At 35.2% G+C, this 27,500-nt stretch overlaps 3 protein-coding genes across 3 annotated transcripts in view; 2 read left to right on the top strand and 1 right to left on the bottom strand.

Annotated features, from left to right (window-relative positions):
* Nucleotides 1-1,481: 1,481 nt before the first annotated feature.
* On the bottom strand, nucleotides 1,482-6,088 carry LOC133554002 (zinc finger protein OZF-like). The gene is made up of 2 exons (XM_061902325.1): nucleotides 5,722-6,088; nucleotides 1,482-3,381 (listed from the first exon to the last, which is right to left on the bottom strand). Exons 1-2 carry the CDS (start codon nucleotides 6,086-6,088, stop codon nucleotides 2,180-2,182), a joined length of 1,569 nt encoding a protein of 522 aa, XP_061758309.1. The 3' UTR covers nucleotides 1,482-2,179.
* A 2,408-nt stretch (nucleotides 6,089-8,496) lies between these two features.
* On the top strand, nucleotides 8,497-18,166 carry LOC133553875 (zinc finger protein 26-like). Its single transcript, XM_061902218.1, has 2 exons — nucleotides 8,497-8,722; nucleotides 16,919-18,166. The coding sequence occupies exons 1-2, from the start codon at nucleotides 8,566-8,568 to the stop codon at nucleotides 17,686-17,688; spliced, it is 927 nt and encodes a 308-aa protein (XP_061758202.1). The 5' UTR covers nucleotides 8,497-8,565; the 3' UTR covers nucleotides 17,689-18,166.
* Nucleotides 18,167-21,074: 2,908 nt separating this feature from the next.
* Nucleotides 21,075-27,500, top strand: part of LOC133554159 (protein virilizer homolog) — an 8,021-nt gene continuing 1,595 nt past the window's right edge. The window contains exon 1 of the mRNA XM_061902594.1: nucleotides 21,075-21,333. Within this exon, the coding sequence (XP_061758578.1) occupies nucleotides 21,175-21,333 (159 nt within the window). The 5' untranslated portion in view covers nucleotides 21,075-21,174. The remainder of the gene's footprint in view (nucleotides 21,334-27,500) is intronic.

Raw genomic sequence — 27,500 nt, 5'->3', positions numbered from 1 at the left:
TTATTGAGTCTGCACAGCTAGTGGGTCCAAGACGATGACTTCTGTTTTGTTTGAACGGCTGTTTTACTGCCTTGTTACCGGCACGGTTTGGAAACAATTAAGGTATGTAAATAAACATTTACATCATCTTTCTTTGTAAATAGCTAATATCACAAGGGATATATTTCTGGCTTACAGTCTGTTAATGCTAATATTTAGTGGGTGTGGCTTATATAGTCCGGCAAATGCGATATATTGTACGTTGTACACTTTCTGCATGAGAGCCTATTGGTGATTCGTAACTGCAAGTTACTGTAACTTTCTTTATACAAAATATAATTTAGCCATTTCATTTGTTTAAATACTTAATTTAATCCAATTTCAGTCATGATTTTACATTAAAATCTCGGCTGCCGGCTTATTACATGAGTGACTGCACTCCCAGCTGGAGCACATTATTTTGAATATTGCTACATTTATGAAAGACTACGGGAAGTTGATTGGCTATAAAAGCAGCTTCCATGAAATACTTTGTCAACAAATGCCTGAGCAAATTGTTCAAGAACAACATTTCTCAAGCAGCTACTGCAAGGAATTTAGGGATTTCACCATCTATGCTCCGTAATATCATCAAAAAGTTCAGAGAATGTGGAGAAATCACTGCACGTAAGCAGCAAGGCCCAAAACCTTGGATCCCTCAGGCGGTACTGCATCAAAAAGCCACATCAGTGAGTAAAGGATATCACCACATGGGCTCAGGAACACTTCAGAAAACCACTGTCAGTAACTACAGTTGGACGCCACATCTGTAAGTGCAAGTTAAAACTGCACTATGCAAAGCCACAGCCATTTATCGACAACACCCAGAAACGCTTGGCTGGGCTCTGTGGTCTGACGAGTCCAGATTTTTAAAAATTTTTTGAAAACTGTGGACGTTGTGACATCCCGACCAAAGAGGAAAAGAACCATAGAGACTGTTCTAGGGTGAAAGTGTAAAAGTCAGCATGTGTGATGGTATGGGGGTGTATTAGTGGCCAAGGCATGGCTAACTTACACATCTGTGAAGACACCATTAATGCTGAAAGGTACAAACAGCTTTTGGAGCAACATATGTTGTTATCATGGACGCCCCTGCTTATTTCAGCAAGACAATGCCAAATCAGGTGTTACAACAGTAGTAGTAAAAGAGTGCGGGTACTAGACTGGCCTGCCCGTAGTCCAGACCTGTCTCCCATTGAAAATATGAAAGCTAAAATATGAGGCAGGAGACTGTTGAACAACTTAAGCTGTACATCAAGCAAGAATGGGAAAGAATTCCACTTCAAAAATGTGTCTCCTCAGTTCCCAAACCTGCACTGAGTGTTGTTAAAAGGAAAGGCCATGTAACACACTGGTAAAAATGCCCTTTTTAACTATTTGCAGAAAAAAAATCTGAAAGTTTCTCAGTGTGGACAAGAAATATCTTGTCTTTGCAGTCTATTCAATTGAATATAAGTTGAAAATGATTTGTTGTATTCTCTTTTTATTTAGCATTTACACAACGTGACAACTTCACTGCTTTTGGCTTTTTGTACATTTTATTGCATTGATTCCATGTAATATTTCCAATCTAAAGGTGTTTTTTCTAATCAAAAGGTGGTAAAACGGTGCTATCGTGGGGGGAGGGGGGGGGAGGGGGTAAGCACCAATTATTGATTTGAGTTCACTTCAGTGGGCGACGCCGACTTGAGATACAAATGTTCCGAGTTGAGAGCTTCGTCAGAGAAGAAAGTAAGCTCGTGGGGAGAGGCGGAGCCGACGGCGGGGTAGGACACGCTTTGGCCCTGCTCAAGATGGCGGCCAGGAGGAGGAGAATGCAGCGGAACGAAGAGGCTGCAATCTAAGTCAGGTGCGTGGCACACAATTGATGCATCTCCTCCTGCTGTACAAAAGGGGAGAAGGAGGAGCGATCAGGAAGAGAGGAGTTGGAGTGTGCCCAGCACTGAGGAGAGCGATCAGAGATCGAGCCACGAGAGCCAAAGAGCGACAGAATCCAGCACAGACGAAGGCGACAAAACGGCAGCTGAAAAAGCAGACCGGAGCGACACTGCAACCTTTTTTGAAAAATGAAGAGTCAAATCTTTGCGAAGCGACGTCGTTCCTGAATGGTCACGCAACCCACACGACGACGGCTTAAAACTGTCACAGCAAAAAGTATGTTTCATTTCATCTCGTTATCTCCCGAGGCCGACTCCGAGCCTTCTTGACAAGCTGCTTCTCCGGTGTGTTTTCTCATGTGTGTCACCATGTTTGACTTTTGAGAGAACCTTTTGCCACAAACCGAGCAGCTGAAGGCCTTTTCTCCGGTGTGCGTCGTCATGTGCGACGCCAGGTTGGCCTTTTGAGAGAATCTTTTGCCGCAGACTGAACAACGAAAGGGTTTTTCTCCCGTGTGCGTCGTCACGTGTGCCGCCATTGTCAGCTTGCGGGAGAATTTCTCCCCGCAAATTGAGCAACCGAAGGGTTTTTCTCCCGTGTGAGTTCTGGCGTGCGACCGCAGCGACGCGTCGTGCGAGAACGTTTTGTCGCAAAGGGAACACGCGAAGGGCTTTTCCCCCGTGTGCGTCCTCATGTGCGTCGCCACGCTGACTTTCCGGGCGAATCTTTTCCCGCACTCTCGACAAGAGAAGGGTTTCTCTCCCGTGTGCGCTCTCACGTGCGACACCATCGCTACCTTCTGAGAGAACCGCTGGCCGCAGAATGAGCAACAAAAGGGTTTTTCTCCCGTGTGCGTCCGCATGTGTATTTTCATCTGCAGCTGGTGAGGGAAGCTTTTACCGCAAACGGAGCAACTGAAAGGCTTTTCTCCGGTGTGTTTCGACATGTGTCGGGTCAAACTGGTACCGTGGGAGAACCTCTTGCCACAAAGCGAGCAACTGAACGGGGTTTCTCCTGTGTGAGTTCTCATGTGTATTACCATCGTACCTTTCTGGGAGAATCGCTGCTGACAAACTGAACAACTAAAGGGTTTTTCTCCCGTGTGCGTCCTCATGTGTTGAGTCAAATGGCCCTTCTGGGTGAATGTTTTAGCACAGACTGAGCAGCTCACACATTCTTTACCCGTCTTCTTTTTTTTCGAGCGCTTGTTGTCAGTGCGAGTCTTCAAGCCGCGCAAAGGTTTTTGGGTGTCATTCCCGTCTTTATTCTCCTCGCGACGGACTTGTGGTTTCTCTTCATAATCCTCAATCTTCACAGAGACAACATTGAGTTGCAACTCGGTGGGTTCGGCTTCCTCCGGCCCGAGGAGACGATCCCCCTCCTTAATAGTCCCGAGTTCCCGCTCTTCCGCTCGCCCCAAATCCTTCGGCCTCCTTTGCAACTGAACGGGACTCTTTTCATGACGATCAACCAGCTGCTGGACATCTGCGGGACACAAGCACGCTTTAGCTCAAAAACCCGGAGATGTTTCTCATGGAACACACTTTCTTCTATGTACTGTCTTTTCCGGACTATAAAGGCGCACTTAAAATCCTTTTTTTTTGCTGTAAAAACTCAACAGTGCTCTTTATAATCCGGTGCGCCTAAAGTAAGGAATAATTCTGCTTATAATAATAATAATACATTTTATTTGTAAAAAACACTTTACATTGAGCAAACAATACAGTGTATCCATCCATTTTCTACCGCTTATTCCCTTTCGGGGTCGCGGGGGGCGCTGGTGCATATCTCAGCTACAATCGGGCGGAAGGCGGGGTACACCCTGGACAAGTCGCCACCTCATCGCAGGGCCAACACAGATAGACAGACAACATTCACACTCACATTCACACACTAGGGCCAATTTAGTGTTGCCAATCAACCTATCCCCAGGTGCATGTGTTTGGAATACAGTGTATTTAAAAAAATTAAAAGACAATAAAAATAAATACAAATAAAAACTACAACAGCCTAATAGCTAGAACCAGTATGCATATTTAGAAAAAAAGTATTTTTCAAAAATTAGGGTTTTTAAGCCTTTTTTAAAAGCATCCACAGTCTGTGGTGCCCTCAGGTGGTCAGGGAAAGCATTCCACAGACTGGGAGCGGCTACCGTTCGTAGCTTTGTCCTCGGGGGTTGGAGGAGGTTAGGCTGTCCGGAGCGGAGGTGTGGTGTGGAGGATTTGGGGGTGAGTAGTTATTTGAGGTAGAGGGGGCCATTTCCATGGAGGTATGGAGACTTTCTATTCAATCCTGAGTGAAACGGGAAGCCATTGAAGCGATTTGAGAATTGGTGCGATATGGTCCTATTTCCGCACTCTCATCAGGATCAAAGCAGCACTATTCTATATGTATTGCAGCGTATGTTGTTATGTTATTTTTCAGTTATTATGCGCCCCCCAATCAACTGTTACATCAGTGTACAACTGTTAAATGTAACAGTTGTGCTTACTCACCTCAAAGCAATTTTATTTGGTACCTGGTGAAGTGATAAATGTGACCAGTAGATGGCAGGCACACATAAGATATATGTGTAGGCTGCACTGTTTGATGTGCTTCGACATAGGAGTGCTATTATGGTGTGTGTATAAAGCAAAACATTATGTTGTGTTTTGTTACACTTAAAAATTGCGCGAGTCCGCCTTTGTAGTTCCTACCGACGCCGTAGTCGATAATCTTCTCATTTTTCCTCTATCTTCTTGTTATGTGACATTCATGCTCCACTGTTGCCATTGCTAATATAAAGTAGTGTAAAGTTCTTACTTATATATGTCAGTAAACTCACCGTGAAAACACTAAAACATACCGGTGTAGTAAGTTTATATTATTCACCAAAGGAACAGTAGCTATCAGAGAGTTCCAGTCAGACGTTTTTTCACGGGACACATTTCCACTTATTGTTATCGTTTCTGGATGAGGAGATGCTGCCCTGTTATTGATTGAAGTAAAGTCTGAATGTCAATAAAACAGTTAGCGCCATCTTTAGACACTTCTTCCACTCCCGTCCTTGCACGCTACACCGCTACAACAAAGATGACGGGGGAAAAAACGCTGTCGAAGGCGAGCCACGTTAATAACAGCGTGGCTTCATTGTAAAAGAGTGCAGGTACTAGACTGGCCTGCCTGTAGTCCAGGCATTGAAAATGTGTGCAGACTGTTGAACAACTTAAGCTGTACATCAAGCAAGAATGGGAAAGAATTCCACTTCAAAAATGTGTCTCCTCAGTTCCCAAACCTGCACTGAGTGTTGTTCAAAGGAAAGGCCATGTAACACACTGGTAAAAATGTCCCTTTGACTACTTTTTTGTTGCCATTAAATTGATTATTTGCAAAAAATACCAAAGTTTGTCAGTGTGAACATGAAATATCTTGTCTTTGCAGTCTATTCAATTGAATATAAGTTGAAAATGATTTGTTGTATTCTCTTTTTATTTAGCATTTACACAACCTGACAACTTCACTGCTTTTAAACATCGTAATTGGAAAAGGTTTCAGTACATATCGCGATACCATATTTTACGCCGTATCGTCCATCCCTCGTTCCCATTGACTGCCTTAATGAAATACAGTCAGCAGTCAAATCAAAACAATGCTGAAATAAGAATTTAATTATAAAAGTGATAAGGTTTCAAATAGAGTCACGTGACCCCCGAGTCGTGTTCCTATTGGCTGGTTGGAATATCAACATGTCTGCCGTCTTCATGTCGCAAACATGACCATAAAAGTGCTAAAACATGGATAGGGGAAATGCAAAAAACGTGTTAAACGTCTTTTTTTTTTAAATACCTTCAATTTGAGTCTTGCAATCAGCGTCCAGTTGCCGTCGATGGCGCTCCTTCTCTTCTCTGCTTCTAGAAAGTTCCGCCTCGTACGACGTCAGAGTTCTTTCAAACAGCGCCAAGATTTCATCCGCCGCCGCCATGAGTCGCTGCCTCACCAAGTGTCGGAACATGTTGATGTTTGTCTTGCACGACTTTAGCGGCCAGCTTTTGGCATCTTCTTGTCTTCTTGTCTTCTTGTCTTCTTCCTTTTGCTTCTTCTTCTCCTCCTTGCAGCTCCCTGGCGGGCTGCAGCCAAGGTTCGGAAGGGGCACAGCGCCCCCTTGTGTACGGGCGTATGGAGCACCTTTAGGGTCCGCAAGGCCTGTTGTCATTTGTATTAGTATTCATAATATTTTGCAGTATCTTATTATTCAAACCTTTTGTGCAACTGGTAAAATGACTATTTTATTCTTAACTTTTTATTAGTTGTGTATGTTTTATTTTTTTATTATTAAATAGGTATGAATTACTTATTTGATCTTATTAAAATTATTATTCATATTATTTTGCAGCAGCTTTGAAAATTATTTTGTCATCCAAGCCTTTTTTTGCAACTAGCAAATGCAATTTTATCCATGGCTATTTTTTTTTTTAATTGATTGTGTATTCAATACTTGTTCATTTTATTTAAATTTTATTATTTTTGCGGCAGCTTTGATAATGTTCTTGTAATTTTAGCCTTTTTTGCAACTATGAAAATGACTATTATATTCTTAGCTATTTATTTGTTGTGTATTTATGTATTTAACTATTATTGATTATGTATTTATTAATTTTTTTATAATTATTTATTTTACTATATTTTCATTATTATTCATAATATTTTGCAGCAGCTTTGACAATTATCTTTTCATTCAAGCCTTTTTTGCAACTAGGAAAATCCCTCATTTATTCTTAGCTTGTGTAAGTATTTTTTTTTTATTGATTATGGATTCATCAGTTATTTATTCTAGCTTATTTATTTTAGCATATTTACATTATTATACATAATATTTTGGAGCAGCTTTGACAATTATGTTTTCATTTAAGCCTTTTTTGCAACTAAGAAAATCCCTCATTTATTCTTAGCTATTTATTTGTTGTGTATGTATTTTTTTTATTGATTATGGATTCCTTAGTTATTTATTCTAGATTATTTATTTGAGCTTATTTACATTATCATTCATAATATTTTGAAGCAGCTTTGACAATTATCTTGTAATTCAAGCCATTTTGCAACTAGGAAAATGACGCTATTTATTGGTTGTGTATTTATTTATTTATTTATTATTGATTTATGTATCCATCCAGCCATTTCCTACCGCTTGTCCCAATATTCATTATTTATTTAGTTAATTATTTACTTTGGCCATAATATTTTGCAGCAGCTTTGACAATTCTTTTGTCATCGAAACCTTTTTTATGACTAGAAAAATTAACATTTTATTCTTAGCTTTAAATTTTTTTTATTATTGATTATGTATTCATTACTAATTTATTTTATTATTTATTTTTAGCTTATTTGTTTTATTTTTATTTTATTATTTTTGCAGCAGCTTTGACAATGTTCTTGTAAGTCAAGCCTTTTTTGCAACTAGGAAAATGACTTATATTCTTAGCTATTTATTTATTTATTTATTTTATTATGTATTCATTATTTATTTATTTTATTATTTATGTTTAGCTTATTTATTATATTTTATTATTTTTGCAGCAGGTTTGACAATGTTCTTGTAATTTAAGCTTTTTTTGCAACTAGGAAAATCCCTAATTAATTATTATCTATTTATTTGTTGTGTATTTATTTTTTTATTGATTTTGGATTCATTTGTTATTTATTTTAGCTTATTTATTTTAGCTTATTTACATTATTATTCATAATACTTTGAAGCAGCGTTGACAATTATCTTACAATTGAAACCTTTTTTGCAACTAGTAAAATGACTATTTTATTTGTAGCTATTTATTAGTTGTGATTTTTTTAATTTTTATTTTTATTTTTGATAATGTATGAATTACTTATTTATTTTATCTTATTAACATTATTATTCATTATATTTTGCAGCAGCTTTGACAATTATTGTGTCATCGAAGCCATTTTTGTAACTAGGAAAATTAATATTTTTATTCATAGCTATTTATTTTATTTTTTTTATTATTGATCATGTATTCATTTCTTATTTGTTTTATTATTTATTTTGTAGCTTATTTATTCAATTTTTTTTTGCAGCAGCAGCTTTGACACTGTCTTGTAATTTAAGCCTTTTTTGCAACTAGGAAAATGACTATTATATTCTTAGCTATTTATTTGTTGTGTATTATTATTATTTTTTGATATTGATAATGTATTCATTAGTTATTTATTTTATTAATTATTTCACCTTATTTTCATTATTATTCATAATAATTTGCAGCAGCTTTGACAATTATCTTGTCATTTAAGGCTTTTTTGCAACCTAATTCATTCTAGGTAATTATTTGTTGTATATATATATTTTTTAATTGATTATGGATTCATTAGTTTTTTATTTATTTTAGCTTATTTGCATTGTGATTCATAATATTTTGAATATATATATATATATATATATATATATATATATATATATATATATATATAATTCATAAAGTTCAATATTTACAAACAAACATGAAAACAAATACAAACATTGCAGCGCCAGTGGGGCGCTGACGTCATTACTGCCTCAGGCTGGCAAAAGGGTGACGTCATGGATGTTTCAGCTGCCGTAAAGCACATAAATGCCGTAAAGCTTCCATTCCGGAAGAAGAAGGCGGAAGTGATGGTTGCTGGCGAGGTGTAAACAATAAAATGTTGAAGGATCTGATCAAACAGCGTCTAATGGCGGCAGCTGACGAGATATTTGCGCTCTTCGAGAGAACCTTAGAGTCGTACGAGGAGGAACTTTCTCGAAGAAGAGAGGAGAAGGTTCGACGACAACTGCACGAGGCCGCTTGCACAAATGACGGTATGTTTACATTTTTAGTATGTTAATATGTTTATAATATGTTCATATATTTAATATGTTTACATTTTTAATATGTTAATATGTTTTTAATATGTTAATATGTTTACATTTTTAATATGTTAATATATTTTTAATATGTTAATGTTTACATTTTTAATATGTTAATATCTTTTTTATATATGTTAATATGTTTAATATGTTTACATTTAAATAACTCTTCTTCTACATATCTTTAATATGTTTACATTTAAATAACTCTTCTTCTACATATCTTAAAAATTTTGACATTTTTAATAACTTTTCTTCTACATATCTTTAATATGTTTACATTTTTAATAACTTTTTTCTCCATTTCTTTAATATGTTTACATTTTAATAACTATTCTTCGACATATCTTTAATATGTTTACATTTTTAATAACTTTTCTTCGACATATCTTTAATATGTTTACATTTTTAATAACTTTTCTTCTACATATCTTTAATATGTTTACATTTTTAATAACTCATCTACATATCTTTAATATGTTTACATTTTTAATAACTCTTCTTCTACACATCTTTAATATGTTTACATTTTTAATAGGTTTTCTTCTACATATGTTTAATATGTTTACATTTTTAATAACTCTTCTTCTACATATCTTTAATATGTTTATATTTTTAATAGCTTTTCTTCTACATATCTTTAATATGTTTACATTTTTAATAACTCTTCTACATATCTTTAATATGTTTACATTTTTAATAACTCTTCTTCTACACATCTTTAATACGTTTACATTTTTAATAGCTTTTCTTCTACATATCTTTAATATGTTTATATTTTTAAAAGCTTTTCTTCTACATATCTTTAATATGTTTCAATTTGTAATAACTCTTCTTCTACATATCTTTAATATGTTTACATTTTAATAACTCTTCTTCTACATATCTTTAATATGTTTACATTTTTAATAACTCTTCTTCTACATGTTTTCACATTGACGGTATGTTTACAGTTTTAATAACTTTTTTTTCTTCTATATGTCTTCAATATGTTTACTTTTATAATAGCAGCTTCTTTCTTCGACATATCTTTAATTTGTTTACATTTTTAACAGCTTTTCTACTACATATCTTTATTATGTTTACATTTTTAATAACTCTTCTTCTACATATCTTTAATATGTTTACATTTTTAATAACTCTTCTTCTACATATCTTTAATATGTTTACATTTTTAATAACTCTTCTTCTACATGTTTTCACATTGACGGTATGTTTACAGTTTTAATAACTTTTCTTTCTTCTATATGTCTTCAGTATGTTTACATTTATAATAGCAGCTTCTTTCTTCTACATATCTTTAATTTGTTTACATTTTTAATAGCTTTTCTACTACATATCTTTATTATGTTTACATTTTTAATAACTCTTCTTCTACATATCTTTAATATGTTTACATTTTTAATAACTCTTTTTCTACATATCTTTAATATGTTTACATTTTTAATAACTCTTCCACATATCTTTAATATGTTTACATTTTTAATAACTTCTTCTACATATATTTAATATGTTTTCATTTTTAATAACTCTTCTTCTACATATGTTTAATATGTTTGTATTTTTAATAGCTCTTCTTCGACATATCTTTTATATGTTTACATTTTTAATAACTCTTCTTTTACATATCTTTAATATGTTTACATTTTTAATAACTCTTCCACATATCTTTAATATGTTTACATTTTTAATAACTTATTCTACATATCTTTAATATGTTTACATTTTTAATAGCTTTTGTTTGACATATCTTTAATATGTTTACATTTTTAATAGCTTTTCTTCTACATATCTTTAATATGTTTACATTTTTAATAACTCTTCTTCTACATGTTTTCACATTGACGGTATGTTTACAGTTTTAATAACTTTTCTTTCTTCTATATGTCTTCAGTATGTTTACTTTTATAATAGCAGCTTCTTTCTTCTACATATCTTTAATTTGTTTACATTTTTAATAGCTTTTCTACTACATATCTTTATTATGTTTACATTTTTAATAACTCTTCTTCTACATATCTTTAATATGTTTACATTTTTAATAACTCTTTTTCTACATATCTTTAATATGTTTACATTTTTAATAACTCTTCCACATATCTTTAATATGTTTACATTTTTAATAACTTCTTCTACATATATTTAATATGTTTTCATTTTTAATAACTCTTCTTCTACATATCTTTAATATGTTTACATTTTTAATAACTTTTCTTCTACATATCTTTAATATGTTTACATTTTTAATAACTCTTCTTCTACATATGTTTAATATGTTTGTATTTTTAATAGCTCTTCTTCGACATATCTTTTATATGTTTACATTTTTAATAACTCTTCTTCTACTAATCTTAAATATGTTTACATTTGAATAACTTTTCTTCTACATATCTTTAATATGTTTACATTTTTAATAACTCTTCTTCTACATATCTTTAATATGTTTACATTTTTAATAACTCTTCTTCTACATATCTTAATATGTTTACATTTTTAATAGCTTTTCTTCTACATATCTTCAATATGTTTACATTTTAAATAGCTTTTCTTCTACATATCTTCAATATGTTTACATTTTAAATAGCTTTTCTCCTACATATATTCCCATTGACGTTATGTTTCCATTTCTAATATCATTGAATTGCTCGATCGTAGGCTCGATCGTAAGTCAATGTTTGGTGACAGACAGTGACACCAAAACGCCTTGAAAAGTTTCTGTGCATTAAATATGACTGATTAGTTATTAGAGGAACAAAATCTACAAGATTTACGCCTGCTATTAAAAATATGTATTGAAAACCCGAGACAAATATAATAACTTTTAAGCAAATCAATTGTAATTGACCTCTCATCTCATATTTCACCTGAACTCATGGCAACCATGGCAACCATGGCAACCAATAGGGAAGCAGACATCAGGTCATGTGACGGGACTTTTGTCAACTGTGTTAAAATAAAAAATAGAAAGTTTACTCTTTATTTTTTATTTTTTTGGTTTTATCCATCCATCCATTAATTTTCCTCCGCTTATCCGAGGTTGGGTCGCGGGGGCAACAGCCTAAGCAGAAAAGTCCAGACGGGGGACGACGTGGCGCGGTTGGAAGAGTGGCCGTGCCAGCAACCTGAGGGTTCCTGGTTCGATCCCCACCTTCTACCAACCTCGTCAAGTCTGTTGTGTCCTTGAGCGAGACACTTCACCCTTGCTCCTGATGGGTGGTGGTTAGGGCCTTGCATGGCAGCTCCCCCCATCAGTGTGTGAATGTGTGTCAATGGGTGAATTTGGAACTAGTTTCAAAGAGCTTTGAGTACCTTGGAGGTAGAAAAGCGCCATAGAAGTACAACCCATTTACCATTTTACCCCATTTCCTGTGCGTGGCTGAATAATGTCCCCGTTGCAACACAAACAATAGTTCCTAGGGGGCACATATCTTAACAGCAGCTCCTATTGTTACAATTTGTGACATTTGTGATCGGTTGGAAGAGCGGCTGTGTCAGCAACTTGAGGGTTCCAGGTTCGATACCCACTTCCACACTCCTAAGTCTAAGTTTATTTTTCCCAAAGGAATTTTAGGTTGACGTCATTAATATACTTAACAATATTAGTTAAGTAGATAAAGAACTACTTGATAGTAGGCTCATATGTAATATAGACACTTACATCATGTGTTGTCTTCATTATAACACTTATATAAGACTTTTAAAGTCATGTTGATAGTAGGTTAATATAACTAATATAGACACTTACATCATGTGTTGTCTTCATTATAACACTTATACAAGACTTTTAAAGTCATTTTGATAGTAGGCTAATATAGACACTTACATAATGTGTTGACCTCTTTATAACACTTTTGTTAGACTTTAAAGTAATTTTGATATTAGGCTAATATAGACACTTACATCATCTGTTGTATTCATCATAACACTTAAAATAATTTTGATAGTAGGCTAATATAACTAATATAGACACTTACATAATGTGTTGACCTCCTTATAACACTTTTATTAGACTTTTAAAGTAATTTTGATAGTAGGCTAATATAGACACTTACATCATGTGTTGTATTCGTCATAACACTTAAAATAATGTTGATAGTAGGCTAATATAACTAATATAGACACTTACATCATGTGTTGTCTTCATTATAACACTTATATAAGACTTTTAAAGTCCGTTTGATAGCAGGCTAATATAGACACTTACATAATGTGTTGACCTCATTATAACACTTTTATAAGACTTTTAAAGTAATTTTGATAGTAGGCTAATATAGACACTTACATAATGTGTTGACCTCTTCATAACACTTTTGTTAGACTTTTAAAGTAATTTTGATAGTAGGCTAATATAGACACTTACATAATGTGTTGACTTCTTATTATAACACTTTTATTAGACTTTTAAAGTAATTTTGATAGTAGGCTAATATAGACACTTACATCATGTGTTGCATTCATCATAACACTTCAAATAATTTTGATAGTAGGCTAATATAACTAATATAGACATTTACATCATGTGTTGTCTTCATTATAACACTTATACAAGACTTTTAAAGTCCGTTTGATAGTAGGCTAATATAGACACTTACATAATGTGTTGACCTCTTTATAACACTTTTATAAGACTTTTAAAGTAATTTTGATAGTAGGCTAATATAGACACTTACATCATGTGTTGTCTTCATTATAACACTTTTATAAGACTTTTAAAGTCATTTTGATAGTAGGCTAATATAGACACTTACATAATGTGTTGACCTCTTTATAACACGTTTGTTAGACTTTTAAAGTAATTTTGATAGTAGGCTAATATAGACACTTACATCATGTGTTGTCTTCATTATAACACTTTTTAAAATAATTTTGATAGTAGGCTAATATAACTAATATAGACACTTACATCATGTTTTGTCTTCATTATAAACCTTATATAAGACTTTTAAAGTAATTTTGATAGTAGGCTAATATAGACACTTACATAATGTGTTGACCTCATTATAACACTTTTATAAGACTTTTAAAGTAATTTTGAGAGTAGGCTAATATAGACACTTACATCATGTGTTGTCTTCATTATAACACTTACATAAGAATTTTAAAGTCCTTTTGATAGTAGGCTAATATAGACACTTACATAATGTGTTGACCTCTTTATAACACTTTTGTTAGACTTTTAAAGTCATTTTGATATTAGGCTAATATAGACACTTACATCATGTGTTGTATTCATCATAACACTTAAAATAATTCTGATAGTAGGCTAATATAACTAATATAGACACTTAAATCATGTGTTGTCTTCATTATAACACTTATATAAGACTTTTAAAGTCCTTTTGATAGTAGGCTAATATAAACACTTACATAATGTGTTGACCTCATTATAACACTTTTATAAGACTTTTAAAGTAATTTTGATAGTAGGCTAATATAGACACTTACATCATGCGTTGTCTTCATTATAACACGTATATAAGACTTTTAAAGTCCTTTTGATAGCAGGCTAATATAGACACGTACATAATGTGTTGACCTCATTATAACACTTTCATAAGACTTTTAAAGTCATTTTGATAGTAGGCTAATATAGACACTTACATCATGTGTTGCATTCATCATAACACTTCAAATAATTTTGATAGTAGGCTAATATAACTAATATAGACACTTACATCATGTGTTGTCTTCATTATAAAACTTATATAAGACTTTTAAAGTCCTTTTGATAGTAGGCTAATATAGACACTTACATAATGTGTTGACCTCATTATAACACTTTTATAAGACTTTTAAAGTAATTTTGATAGTAGGCTATTATAGACACTTACATCATGTGTTGTCTTCATTATAACACTTTTAAATCATTTTGATAGTAGGCTAATATAACTAATATAGACACTTACATCATGTGCTGTCTTCATTATAACATTTATACAAGACTTTTAAAGTCCTTTTGATAGTAGGCTAATATAGACACTTACATAACGTGTTGACCTCTTTATAACACGTTTTTTAGACTTTTAAAGTAATTTTGATATTAGGCTAATATAGACACTTACATCATGTGTTGTATTCATCATAACACTTAAAATTATTTTGATAGTACGCTAATATAACTAATATAGACACTTACATCATGTGTTGTCTTCATTATAACACTTATACAAGACTTTTAAAGTCCTTTTGATAGTAGGCTAATATAGACACTTACATCATGTGTTGACCTCATTATAACACTTTTAAAAGACTTTTAAAGTAATTTTGAGAGTAGGCTAATACAGACACTTACATCATGTGTTGTCTTCATTATAACACTTTTATAAGACTTTTAAATTCATGTTGATAGTAGGCTAATATAACTAATATAGACACTTACATCATGTGTTGTCTTCATTATAACACTTATACAAGACTTTTAAAGTCATTTTGATAGTAGGTTAATATAGACACTTACATAATGTGTTGACTTCTTATAACACTTTTATTAGACTTTTAAAGTAATTTTGATAGTAGGCTAATATAGACACTTACATCATGTGTTGCATTCATCATAACACTTCAAATAATTTTGATAGTAGGCTAATATAACTAATACAGACACTTACATCATGTGTTGTCTTCATTATAACACTTATATAAGACTTTTAAAGTCCTTTTGATAGCAGGCTAATATAGACACTTACATAATGTGTTGACCTCATTATAACACTTTTATAAGACTTTTAAAGTAATTTTGATAGTAGGCTAATATAGACACTTACATCATGTGTTGCATTCATCATAACACTTCAAATAATTTTGATAGTAAGCTAATATAACTAATATAGACACTTACATCATGTGTTGTCTTCATTATAACACTTATACAAGACTTTTAAAGTCCTTTTGATAGTAGGCTAATATAGACACTTACATAATGTGTTGACCTCTTTATAACACTTTTATAAGACTTTTAAAGTAATTTTGATAGTAGGCTAATATAGACACTTATATAATGTGTTGACCTCTTTGTAAGACTTTTATAAGACTTTTAAAGTCCTTTTGATAGTAGGCTAATATAGACACTTACATAATGTGTTGACCTCTCATAACACTTTTATTAGACTTTTAAAGTAATTTTGATTGTAGGCTAATATAGACACTTACATCATGTGTTGCATTCATCATAACACTTCAAATAATTTTGATAGTAGGCTAATATAACTAATATAGACACTTACATCATGTGTTGTCTTCATTATAACACTTATACAAGACTTTTAAAGTCCTTTTGATAGTAGGCTAATATAGACACTTACATAATGTGTTGACCTCTTTATAACACTTTTATAAGACTTTTAAAGTAATTTTGATAGTAGGCTAATATAGACACTTATATAATGTGTTGACCTCTTTATAAGACTTTTATAAGACTTTTAAAGTCCTTTTGATAGTAGGCTAATATAGACACTTACATAATGTGTTGACCTCTTATAACACTTTTATTAGACTTTTAAAGTAATTTTGATTTTAGGCTAATATAGACACTTACATCATGTGTTGCATTCATCATAACACTTCAAATAATTTTGATAGTAGGCTAATATAACTAATATAGACACTTACATCATGTGTTGTCTTCATTATAACACTTATACAAGACTTTTAAAGTCCTTTTGATAGTAGGCTAATAAAGACACTTACATAATGTGTTGACCTCTTATAACACTTTTATTAGACTTTTAAAGTAATTTTGAGAGTAGGCTAATATAGACACTTACATCATATGTTGTCTTCATTATAACACTTTTAAAATCATGTTGATAGTAGGCTAATATAACTAATATAGACACTTACATCATGTGTTGTCTTCATTATAACATTTATACAAGACTTTTAAAGTCCTTTTGATAGTAGGCTAATATAGACACTTACATCATGTGTTGTCTTCATTATAACACTTTTAAAATCATTTTGATAATAGGCTAATATAACTCATATAGACACTTACATCATGTGTTGTCTTCATTATAACACTTACATAAGAATTTTAAAGTAATTTTGATAGTAGGCTAAATCATCCCGCTGCAAAGTGAGCACTTCCTAAGGCCAAAACAAAAGTATCTCTGCCAATCGATGTTTAATCCGTGTGTTTGTGTCCTGCAGTCGTCCAGCCGCTGTTTGGGCGACAAGAAGAACGTCCTCCTCAGCCACATCGGGGGAGCTCCACTTTGACGTGGGAGGATCCACAGCCCCCGTACATTAAAGAGGAAGAGGAGGAGGTTTGGACCACGCAGGAAAGAGAGTGTCTTCTCAGCTTGAAGGAGGCCGATCTCACCGAGTTGCCACTGACCGGTTTCTCTCTAAAGACTGAAGATGAAGAAGGCGAACCACGAGAAGACCAGCCCTTAGCGCCATTGTCAGAGAGTGACCACACAACATCACACTCTCCGGAGGACGAAGACGGGGACGACGACCAAGAACCTTTGAGCGGTGACATGAGGACCCACACGGACAACAAACACTGTAAATGCTCTAAAAAGAAAACTGGTCAAAAATGTGTCGACTGCTCAGAGAGCAGTTTTAGTGCAGAAGCGAAACCTTTTAGTTGCTCAGTTTGTCGTAAAAGCTTTGCCAAAAATAGCCATTTGAACGAGCATGCGAAAACACACACAGGGGAAAGACCTTTCAATTGCTCCGTTTGCGCCAAAAGATTCACCAACAAAAGCCATCTGAATGAGCACGTGAGGACGCACACGGGAGAAAAACCTTTTTGTTGCTCGGTGTGCGTCAAAAGCTTTGCCAAAAAGAGCAATTTGAACGACCCATATGAGAACGCACACCGGCGAAAGGTCTTTCGGTTGTTCCGTGTGTGGCGAAGCCTTCTCGCAAAAAGTAATCCTGGTGAGCCACATGGCGACACACACGGGCGATAAACCTTATAGCTGCTCGCTGTGTGTTAAAAGATTGCCAAAAAGAGCTATTTGAATGTGCACATGAAAACGCACACGGGGGAAAGACCTTTCTGTTGTGCAATTTGCGGCAAAACTTTCTCCCGGAAGATATTCATGGCCAACCACATGAGAACGCACACGGGGAAAAACCTTTCAGTTGCTCCGTTTGCGTCAAAAGCTTTGCTAAAAAGAGCAACATGATCGAGCACATGAGAACGCACACAGGAGAGAAACCTTTCAGTTGTTCAGTTTGCGGTAGAAGCTTCTCTTACAAGAACAACAGGAACGTACACATGCTGACGCACAAAACCAAAAACCTCTAGGTGTAGAAGAGTTCAAAGGGTAAATATGGTATCACGCTTGAATATTTAAAAAAGGAAACACTTTTGGTTGTTCGCTTCTCTAAAAGCTTTTTGGTTAGACACACGAGGGAAATGTTTGAAATAAATTGTGATTTCTTGCAGCTCTTATTTCTTCCTTAGTGTTCATCGTCAGTCTCCTTAAAAACTTCTGCAAGAGGGTAGTGGTGTGACATCGTAGCGGTTCTGGTTGCCAAACAAACTTCCATGGATGGAGGTCTGTAAGACTCTGTAGGACTTTGCTTTCCAAAGCGATCCGCAGTTTCCAGGATGAGGACAAGGTACGCCTCTGGAGGTTTTTCACCATTGTATCGAGACAGTTCCATTGTTGGTGTCGGGAGGAGTGGTAAGACCGCTGCCTCTCAATCCTGGAAGCGACTCACTTGCTGCTGGCTCAGAGCGACCGCTGGTCTCTCTATAGTCACCTGGGGAGGATCACGCCTTCAGACTGCAACACATTGACATGTGGAATTTGAAATGTAACAAATGTCCCTGGCAGGGATGTAGCGATAAATAGTGATAACCGAGGTAAAAAGTCTCAAAGGTTAGGATTACCGATCTAAATTAAAATGATCAAGCTCGCTAGCTTGAATGCTGACATGAAAACAAGACTTTCATGTCTTTAACCATTTAAAAAACCTGACATACCGCAATCTAAACTTATATAAAGAGGTTATTGTCTGAGCAACTAGGATATTGAATAATGTACATTGAACCTACATGGGCCCTGCGATGAGGTGGCGACTTGTCCAGGGTGTACCCCGCCTTCGCCCGATTGTAGCTGAGATAGGCGCCAGCGGCCCCCCCCCCCCCGTGACCCCAAAAGGGAATAAGCGGTAGGAAATGGATGGATGGATGAACCTACATGTTGTGCTCTCTGACAACAGAGGGATCGATCTGCATCATACAAGATGGAGGTGTTTTTAGGGTGTGTTCAAGGAACGCAGAACAAACTGTAACGTATTATTTTCGGGTCTCCACATGTCTAGCATTAAAAGATTACAGTTGGTACAAAATGCGGCTGCTAGACTTTTGACAAGAAGTAGAAAGTTTGATCACATAACGCCTGTACTGTATATACCTTTATATACATATATACATACATATATACCTGTACTGTATATACCTTTATATACATATATACATACATATATACCTATACTGTAATACCTTTATATACATATATACATACATATATACCTATACTGTATATACCTTTATATACATATATACATACATATATACCTATACTGTATATACCTTTATATACATATATACATACATATATACCTATACTGGCTCACCTGCACTGGCTTCCTGTGCACTTAAGATGTGACTTTAAGGTTTTTACTACTTACGTATAAAATACTACACGGTCTAGCTCCATCCTATCTTGCCGATTGTATTGTACCATATGTCCCGGCAAGAAATCTGCCTTCAAAGGACTCCGGCTTATTAGTGATTCCCAAAGCCCAAAAAAAGTCTGCGGGCTATAGAGCGTTTTCATTTCGGGCTCCAGTACTCTGGAATGCCCTCCCGGTAACAGTTCGAGATGCCACCTCAGTAGAAGCATTTAAGTCTCACCTTAAAACTCATTTGTATACTCTAGCCTTTAAATAGACTCCCTTTTTAGACCAGTTGATCTGCCGTTTCTTTTCTTTTTCTTCTATGTCCCACTCTCCCTTGTGGAGGGGGTCCGGTCCGATCCAGTGGCCATGTACTGCTTGCCTGTGTATCGGCTGGGGACATCTCTGCGCTGCTGATCCGCCTCCGCTTGGGATGGTTTCCTGCTGGCTCCACTGTGAACGGGACTCTCGCTGTTGTGTTGGATCCGCTTTGGACTGGACTCTCGCGACTGTGTTGGATCCATTATGGATTGAACTTTCACAGTATCATGTTAGACCCGCTCGACATCCATTGCTTTCCTCCTCTCCAAGGTTCTCATAGTCATCATTGTCACCGACGTCCCACTGGGTGTGAGTTTTCCTTGCCCTTATGTGGGCCTACCGAGGATGTCGTAGTGGTTTGTGCAGCCCTTTGAGACACTAGTGATTTAGGGCTATATAAGTAAACATTGATTGAAAGTAGGACTCCACAATGCCTGCAAGAAATAGGAAAATAATATATACAATATATAATACAATAATATAATCTCCGCACTTTTTATTTAACTAAGTCATAACGTGCTGCAGTACAAATCAATATTTAAAACTATACAAGCTTAGTTAAGTTAAGTTACCAATGATAGTCACACAAACACTAGGTGTGGTGAAATTTGTCCTCTGCATTTGACCAATCACCCTTGATCACCCGCTGGGAGGTGAGGGGAGCAGTGAGCAGCAACCGGGAATCATTTTTGGTGATTAAACCCCCAATTCCATGCTGAGTGCCAAGAAGGGAGGTAATGGCTCCCATTTACATATATATATATATATATATATATATATATATATATATATATATATATATATATATATATATATATATATATATATATATATATATATATATATATATATATATATATATATATATATATATATATATATATATATATATATATATATGTATGTGTGTGTGTGTGTGTGTGTGTACACACTCATGACCTAGAGCGGACAGTAGGTTAGTCATTAATAACAATTAAATACTAAGACTGAAACACTATTAGTGAAGCATAAACAGTGCAAAACATCCAAACTAATGTTTTTTCTAACAGTTTGTGTATTTTAGTTATTTAAAAAAATACATAACTTAATAAAAACAATTCAGTTTGAGTATAAGTAATTATTGTCTTTAATAATATCATATATTTGTATATAAACGATCAAGTCAACCGAATATAAATTGGCAGAGAAAGAATCAAGTTAAGCTTCATTTTCTATGTGAATGTATTACCTTTAGCAGGAAAGTTGCCCGCACCAAAATGGCCGCCACGCACTCATTTGGTGCCCCAAGATGGCCGCCAGGTGACGTCTTCAATATTTTTAACTGCCGTAAAACCTCCTTCGAAGACGGAAACGTGCGGAAGCGGGAAAGCGGAAGAGGAAAGGGCTGAAGTGACCAACATTTTAACGCGTTGAAGTGTTGTCGCAGGAAAAAAAAAACAAAAATGTTGAAAGACTTGATCAGGAAGCGACTAATAGCGGCAGCTGATGACATCTTCGAGCTGTTTGAGAGAACAATGCGCCCTACGAGGAGGAAATTTCTCGAACGCGGGAAGAAAAGGCGCGACATGGACAACAACTGCAAGTGGTGCTACAAAGTCAAGGTAAGTTCACTGTTTGCACTTTCAGCTCCATTTTTATTTGCTACAAGCCTTTTGGGAGGGTAAATTATTACTTAAAAAAGCCAAGTTTATTGGTTACACGCACTTAATAAATGCTGGTGGTGTGTTAAACCTGGCTGGCAAAGATCAGGGGTCAGCAACCTTTTTGAAAGCAAGAGCTACTTCTTGGCTACTGATTCATGCCAAGGGCTATCAGTTTGATGCCAGAAATAGCCAATTTGCTCAATTTAACTTATATATATATATATATATATATATATATTTATATCAATCAATCAATCAATCAATGTTTACTTATATAGCCCTAAATCCCTAGTGTCTCAAAGGGCTGCACAAACCACAATATATATATATATATATATATATATATATATATATATATATATATATATATATGTATATATATAACAATGGGTATTTATGTCTGTCATTCCATCGTACTTTTTTTTTTCCTTTTACGGAAGGTTTTTTTGTAGGGAATAAATGATGAAAAAACACTTAATTGAAGGGTTTAAAAGAAGTGAAAACAGGAAAAAAATGAAAATTAAATGTTGAAACATAGTATATCTTCATTTTCGACTCTTTAAAATTCATAATTCAACCGAAAAAAATAAAATAATTTATGGAACATCATTAGTGATTTTCCCTGATTAAGATGAATTTTAGACATTTTGATGATATGTTTTAAATAGGTTAAAATCCATTCTGCACTTGGTTAGAATATATAACAAATTGGACCGAGCTTTATTTCTAACAAAGACGAATCATTATTTCTTCTAGATTTTTCCAGAACACAAATTTTAAAAGAAATTCAAAAGACTTTGAAATAAGATTTAAATTTGATTCTACAGATTTGCCAGAATAATTATTTAGAATTTCAATCATAATAAGTTTGAAGAAATATTTCACAAATATTCTTCGTCAAAAAAACAGAAGCTAAAATGAAGAATTAAATTAAAATGTATTTATTATTATTTACAATAAAAAAAAAAAAATTTACTTGAACATTGATTTAAATTGTCAGGAAAGAAGAGGAAGGAATTTAAAAGGTAAATGTGTTTAAAAATCCTAAAATCATTTTTAAGGTTGTACTTTTTTCTCTAAAATTGTCTTTCTGAAAGTTATAAGAAGCAAAGTAAAAAAAATAAATTAATTTATTTAAACAAGTGAAGACCAAGTCTTTAAAATATTTTCCTGGATTTTCAAATTCTATTTGAGTTTTGTCTCTCTTAGAATTAAAAATGTCAAGCAAAGCGAGACCAGCTTGCTAGTAAATAAATACAATGTAAAAAAATAGAGGCAGCTCACTGGTAAGTGCTGCTATTTGAGCTATTTTTAGAACAGGCCAGCGGGCGACTCATCTGGTCCTTACGGGCGACCGCGTTGGTGACCCCTGCTCTACACCATAGACGTGTTATAAGTAGACGAAGCATTGGCTGCTGTGACGCGAGAAATTGGGCCGCCATCTTGAAGTGGTGATAAGGAGCCGGCGAGCAGCTTAAACTGACAGTTGGCAGGTAGAAAAGAAAGATGCTAAACTGACAGTTGGCAGGTAGAAAAACAAAGATGGACATATTTACTGAGTTTATAAACATAATATGAATTTTAAAAAAAAGGAAAAACTATTTTGTGACGATAAAAAAAAAATGAATGTAATCATAATAGTATTGACTATTGTACTTTTTATCAACCAATCTGGCGCCCGAGGCAAGATTTTAGGTGCCCCCCCCCCCCCCCCCACATCGGCAGTGAAGTGTATATACTCACAAGAAACCGAATAGCTTTGTCTTTGACCTTTTTTTTTTTTCACTTGAAGAAAGCAAATTAACAATCAGAATAGTTAACAAGATTTGCAAAAAAAAATGAATTAATAAATGAACACAAAAATTGAATATATGAAATACAATATTTTTTACATACATAAACACAAAATAAAACGTGTCAACAAGTTGCATACAATAAATTAAAAATACAGTATAAAAAAGGCCCTGCACAAAACATGATATCAAACCAGTATGACTTTAACAACTCTATTACAAAAAAAGGGGATCCAACAGAGTTCTCTATTTGTGCTTTTCTATATATCAATGTTTACTTATATAGCCCTAAATCACTAGTGTCTCAAAGGGCTGCACAAACCACCACGACATCCTCGGTAGGCCCACATAAGGGCAAGGAAAACTCACACCCAGTGGGACATCGGTGACAATAATGACTATGAGAACCTTGGAGAGGAGGAAAGCAATGGATGTCGAGCGGGTCTAACATGATACTGTGAAAGTTCAATCTATAATGGATCCAACACAGTCGCGAGAGTCCAGTCCAAAGCGGATCCAACACAGTAGCGAGAGTCCCGTCCACAGCGGAGCCAGCAGGAAACCATCCCAAGCGGAGGCGGACCAGCAGCGCAGAGATGTCCCCAGCCGATACACAGGCAAGCAGTACATGGCCACCGGATCGGACCGGACCCCCTCCACAAGGGAGAGTGGGACATAGAAGAAAAAGAAAAGAAACGGCAGATCAACTGGTCTAAAAAGGGAGTCTATTTAAAGGCTAGAGTATACAAATGAGTTTTAAGGTGAGACTTAAATGCTTCTACTGAGGTGGCATCTCGAACTGTTACCGGGAGGGCATTCCAGAGTACTGGAGCCCGAAATGAAAACGCTCTATAGCCCGCAGACTTTTTTTGGGCTTTGGGAATCACTAATAAGCCGGAGTCTTTTGAACGCAGATTTCTTGCCGGGACATATGGTACAATACAATCGGCAAGATAGGATGGAGCTAGACCGTGTAGTATTTTATACGTAAGTAGTAAAACCTTAAAGTCACATCTTAAGTGCACAGGAAGCCAGTGCAGGTGAGCCAGTATAGGTATATATGTATGTATATATGTATATAAAGGTATATACAGTATAGGTATATATGTATGTATATATGTATATAAAGGTATATACAGTATAGGTATATATGTATGTATATATGTATATAAAGGTATATACAGTATAGGTATATATGTATGTATATATGTATATAAAGGTATATGCAGTATAGGTATATATGTATGTATATATGTATATAAAGGTATATGCAGTATAGGTATATATGTATGTATATAAAGGTATATGCAGTATAGGTATATATGTATGTATATATGTATATAAAGGTATATACAGTACAGGTATATATGTATATAAAGGTTTATACAGTATAAGTATATATGTATGTATATATGTATATAAAGGTATATACAGTATATGTATATATGTATGTATATATGTATATAAAGGTATATACAGTACAGGCGTAATGTGATCAAACTTTCTTGTTCTTGTCAAAAGTCTAGCAGCCGCATTTTGTACCAACTGTAATCTTTTAATGCTAGACATGGGGAGACCCGAAAATAATACGTTACAGTAGTCGAGGCGAGACGTAACAAACGCATGGATAATGATCTCAGCGTCTTTAGTGGACAGAATGGAGCGAATTTTAGCGATATTACGGAGATGAAAGAAGGCCGTTTTAGTAACGCTTTTAATGTGTGCCTCAAAGGAGAGAGTTGGGTCGAAGATAATACCCAGATTCTTTACCGTGTCGCCTTGTTTAATTGTTTGGTTGTCAAATGTTAGAGTTGTATTATTAAATAGAGTTCGGTGTCTAGCAGGACCGATAATCAGCATTTCCGTTTTTTGGGCGTTGAGTTGCAAAAAGTTAGCTCGCCAGAAGGCAATAACAATGTCAACAAAAAACACCTGCTTAAAAGATCTAACTGAGGAATGTAAGGCGGGAGAACTGTAATTAAGTCACGTTACGTTATTATTTTCCATATACAATTTAGCCCCCGCCACAATATTAACCCGACGTTAAAACAGAACTAGCTATTTATTGATTAGCATTCGCCGAATCATGTAACGTTAGCTTAATGCTAAAAAAGCCAGGTTACTATCACATTCTGTAACAGAAAAATAATTTCATGGAGGCTAACGTTCCCTACCTCTGTCACTTTCTCTTTTTCTTCTTTTCTGTTTTTTCTTCCCTGGGCACCTGACAGTTTTGGCCATTTTTGACATCTTGTGTTGATTTTTTTGATGTGGTGACGTCCCAAAAGAGGGGAGGGGGCGCACCGTGCGGGGGGGGGGGGGGGGTAGTAATGTTTTTAACAAATAATATTTCTATTAAATAGGCTTTACTTTGCATTTTAATTAACGTGGGATTATTTTTTGTATTTAGAAATAATAGTACCAACTTATTTATTTTTTTTTTCTCCAACATTTGTGGCACTGGCGTGGCGCCCCCTGGTGGACGGCGCCCTTAGCATTTGCCTGTACGGCCGATGCCACGGGCCGACCCTGCTTGGTATCATTACAGTGGATGTCAGGTGTAGATCCACCCATGGCGTTTGTTTACATTGTGACGGCAGGTGAGCTATTGTATCCTCCTACAATGTGTAGTGAAGCATGTTTAGCTATTCCTCGTCCTCCAGTGATAATGCTACATGTAAGAAACTTAATTTGTCGCCCTGGAGGCCAGGATTAGTGATTTAGCAGTAGCTAAAACACTGTGAATTGACGTTAGCCGCTAGCTCGCTAGCCATGTCTTAGAGCAGCTCTTTCTGAGGGTGTTTCAGTGTTATAACGGCACCTTTGTCTTTACTTTTTACACCACAATGCGTCCATTCTGCCCTTTCTGTCTCCACACTGTGTCTGCTTGTAAGTACTCTGTGTGTGTGCGCTGCCCAACATGCTCCTCTGCTCGTAAAACCAGCAATGTCACGACATTAATAAATAATATTAAATGGGAAACCGGTACTTTTTAAACAGACTATATTAGCGTTTTTGATTCATTAGAACCACGATACTATAGTGAAGTGAATTATATTTATATAGCGCTTTTCTCTAGTGACTCAAAGCGCTTTACATAGTGAAACCCAATATCTAAGTTCCATTTTGTTTGAACCAGTGTGGGTGGCACTGGCAGCAGGTGGGTAAAGTGTCTTGCCCAAGGACACAACGGCAGTGACTAGGTTGGCAGAAGCGGGAATTGAACCTGCAACCCTCAAGTTGCAGGCACGGCCACTCTACCAACTGAGCTAAACCGCTCATGTTTTGCTATTCTTCGTCCTCCAGTGATAATGCTACTGGTAAGAAGTTTAATTTGTCGCCCTGGAGGCCAGGATTAGTGATTTAGCAGTAGCTAAAACACTGTGAATTGACGTTAGCCGCCAGCTCGCTAGCCATGTCTTAGAGCAGCTCTTTCTGAGGGCGTTTCAGTGTTATAACTGCACCTTTGGCTCTACTTTTTACACCAAAATGCGTCCATTCTGCCTTTTCTGTCTCCACACTGTGTCTGCTTGTAAGTACTCTGTGTGTGTGCGCTGCCCAACATGCTCCTCTGCTCCTAAAACCAGCAATGTCACGACATTAATAAATAATATTAAATGGGAAACCGGTACTTTTTAAACAGACTATATTAGCGTTTTTGATTCATTAGAACCACAATACTATAGTGAAGTGAATTATATTTATATAGCGCTTTACATAGTGAAACCCAATATCTAAGTTCCATTTTGTTTGAACCAGTGTGGGTGGGTAAAGTGTCTTGCCCAAGGACACAACGGCAGTGGCTAGGATGGCAGAAGCGGGGATTGAACATGCAACCCTCAAGTTGCTGGCACGGCCGCTCTACCAACCGAGCTATACTGCCCCATTATGTATTCCTGTACTATACTAGTACAGGTATACCGTACAATCTTAGTATATTTTTAAAAATTAACATACCATATTTCCTTTAATTGCCGCTAGGTATATAGTATGCGCCTGCCTAGAACTACTGCCAGGTCAAACTCGTTTCGCAAAATAATTAGCATATGCCTAGAATTTCCGCAGGGTCAAACTCGTCACGTCACGAGTGACACTTCACTTGTCATCATTTTCAAAATGGAGGAGGCTGATTTCAATCATTTGAAATCGCATAAAGGGAAGAAGATTAAGAGCTATTCAGTAGGATTTAAGGTCCGAGCTTATTGAATATGCTAAAAAAGAACAGTAAGCAGCTATGTTTTATTAATATACCGTAGCTGCGTGTGTCAAATATGAGTCATTAAATGACTCCCGCCTCCTGGTGGTAGAGGGCGCTAGTGATCCTTCTTGCGA

This window comes from Nerophis ophidion, linkage group LG06 (assembly GCF_033978795.1).
Source record: "Nerophis ophidion isolate RoL-2023_Sa linkage group LG06, RoL_Noph_v1.0, whole genome shotgun sequence".
NCBI lineage: Eukaryota > Metazoa > Chordata > Actinopteri > Syngnathiformes > Syngnathidae > Nerophis > Nerophis ophidion.
Note: the sequence above shows the minus strand (reverse complement) of the source record. Positions and strands in the feature narration are given on the sequence as shown.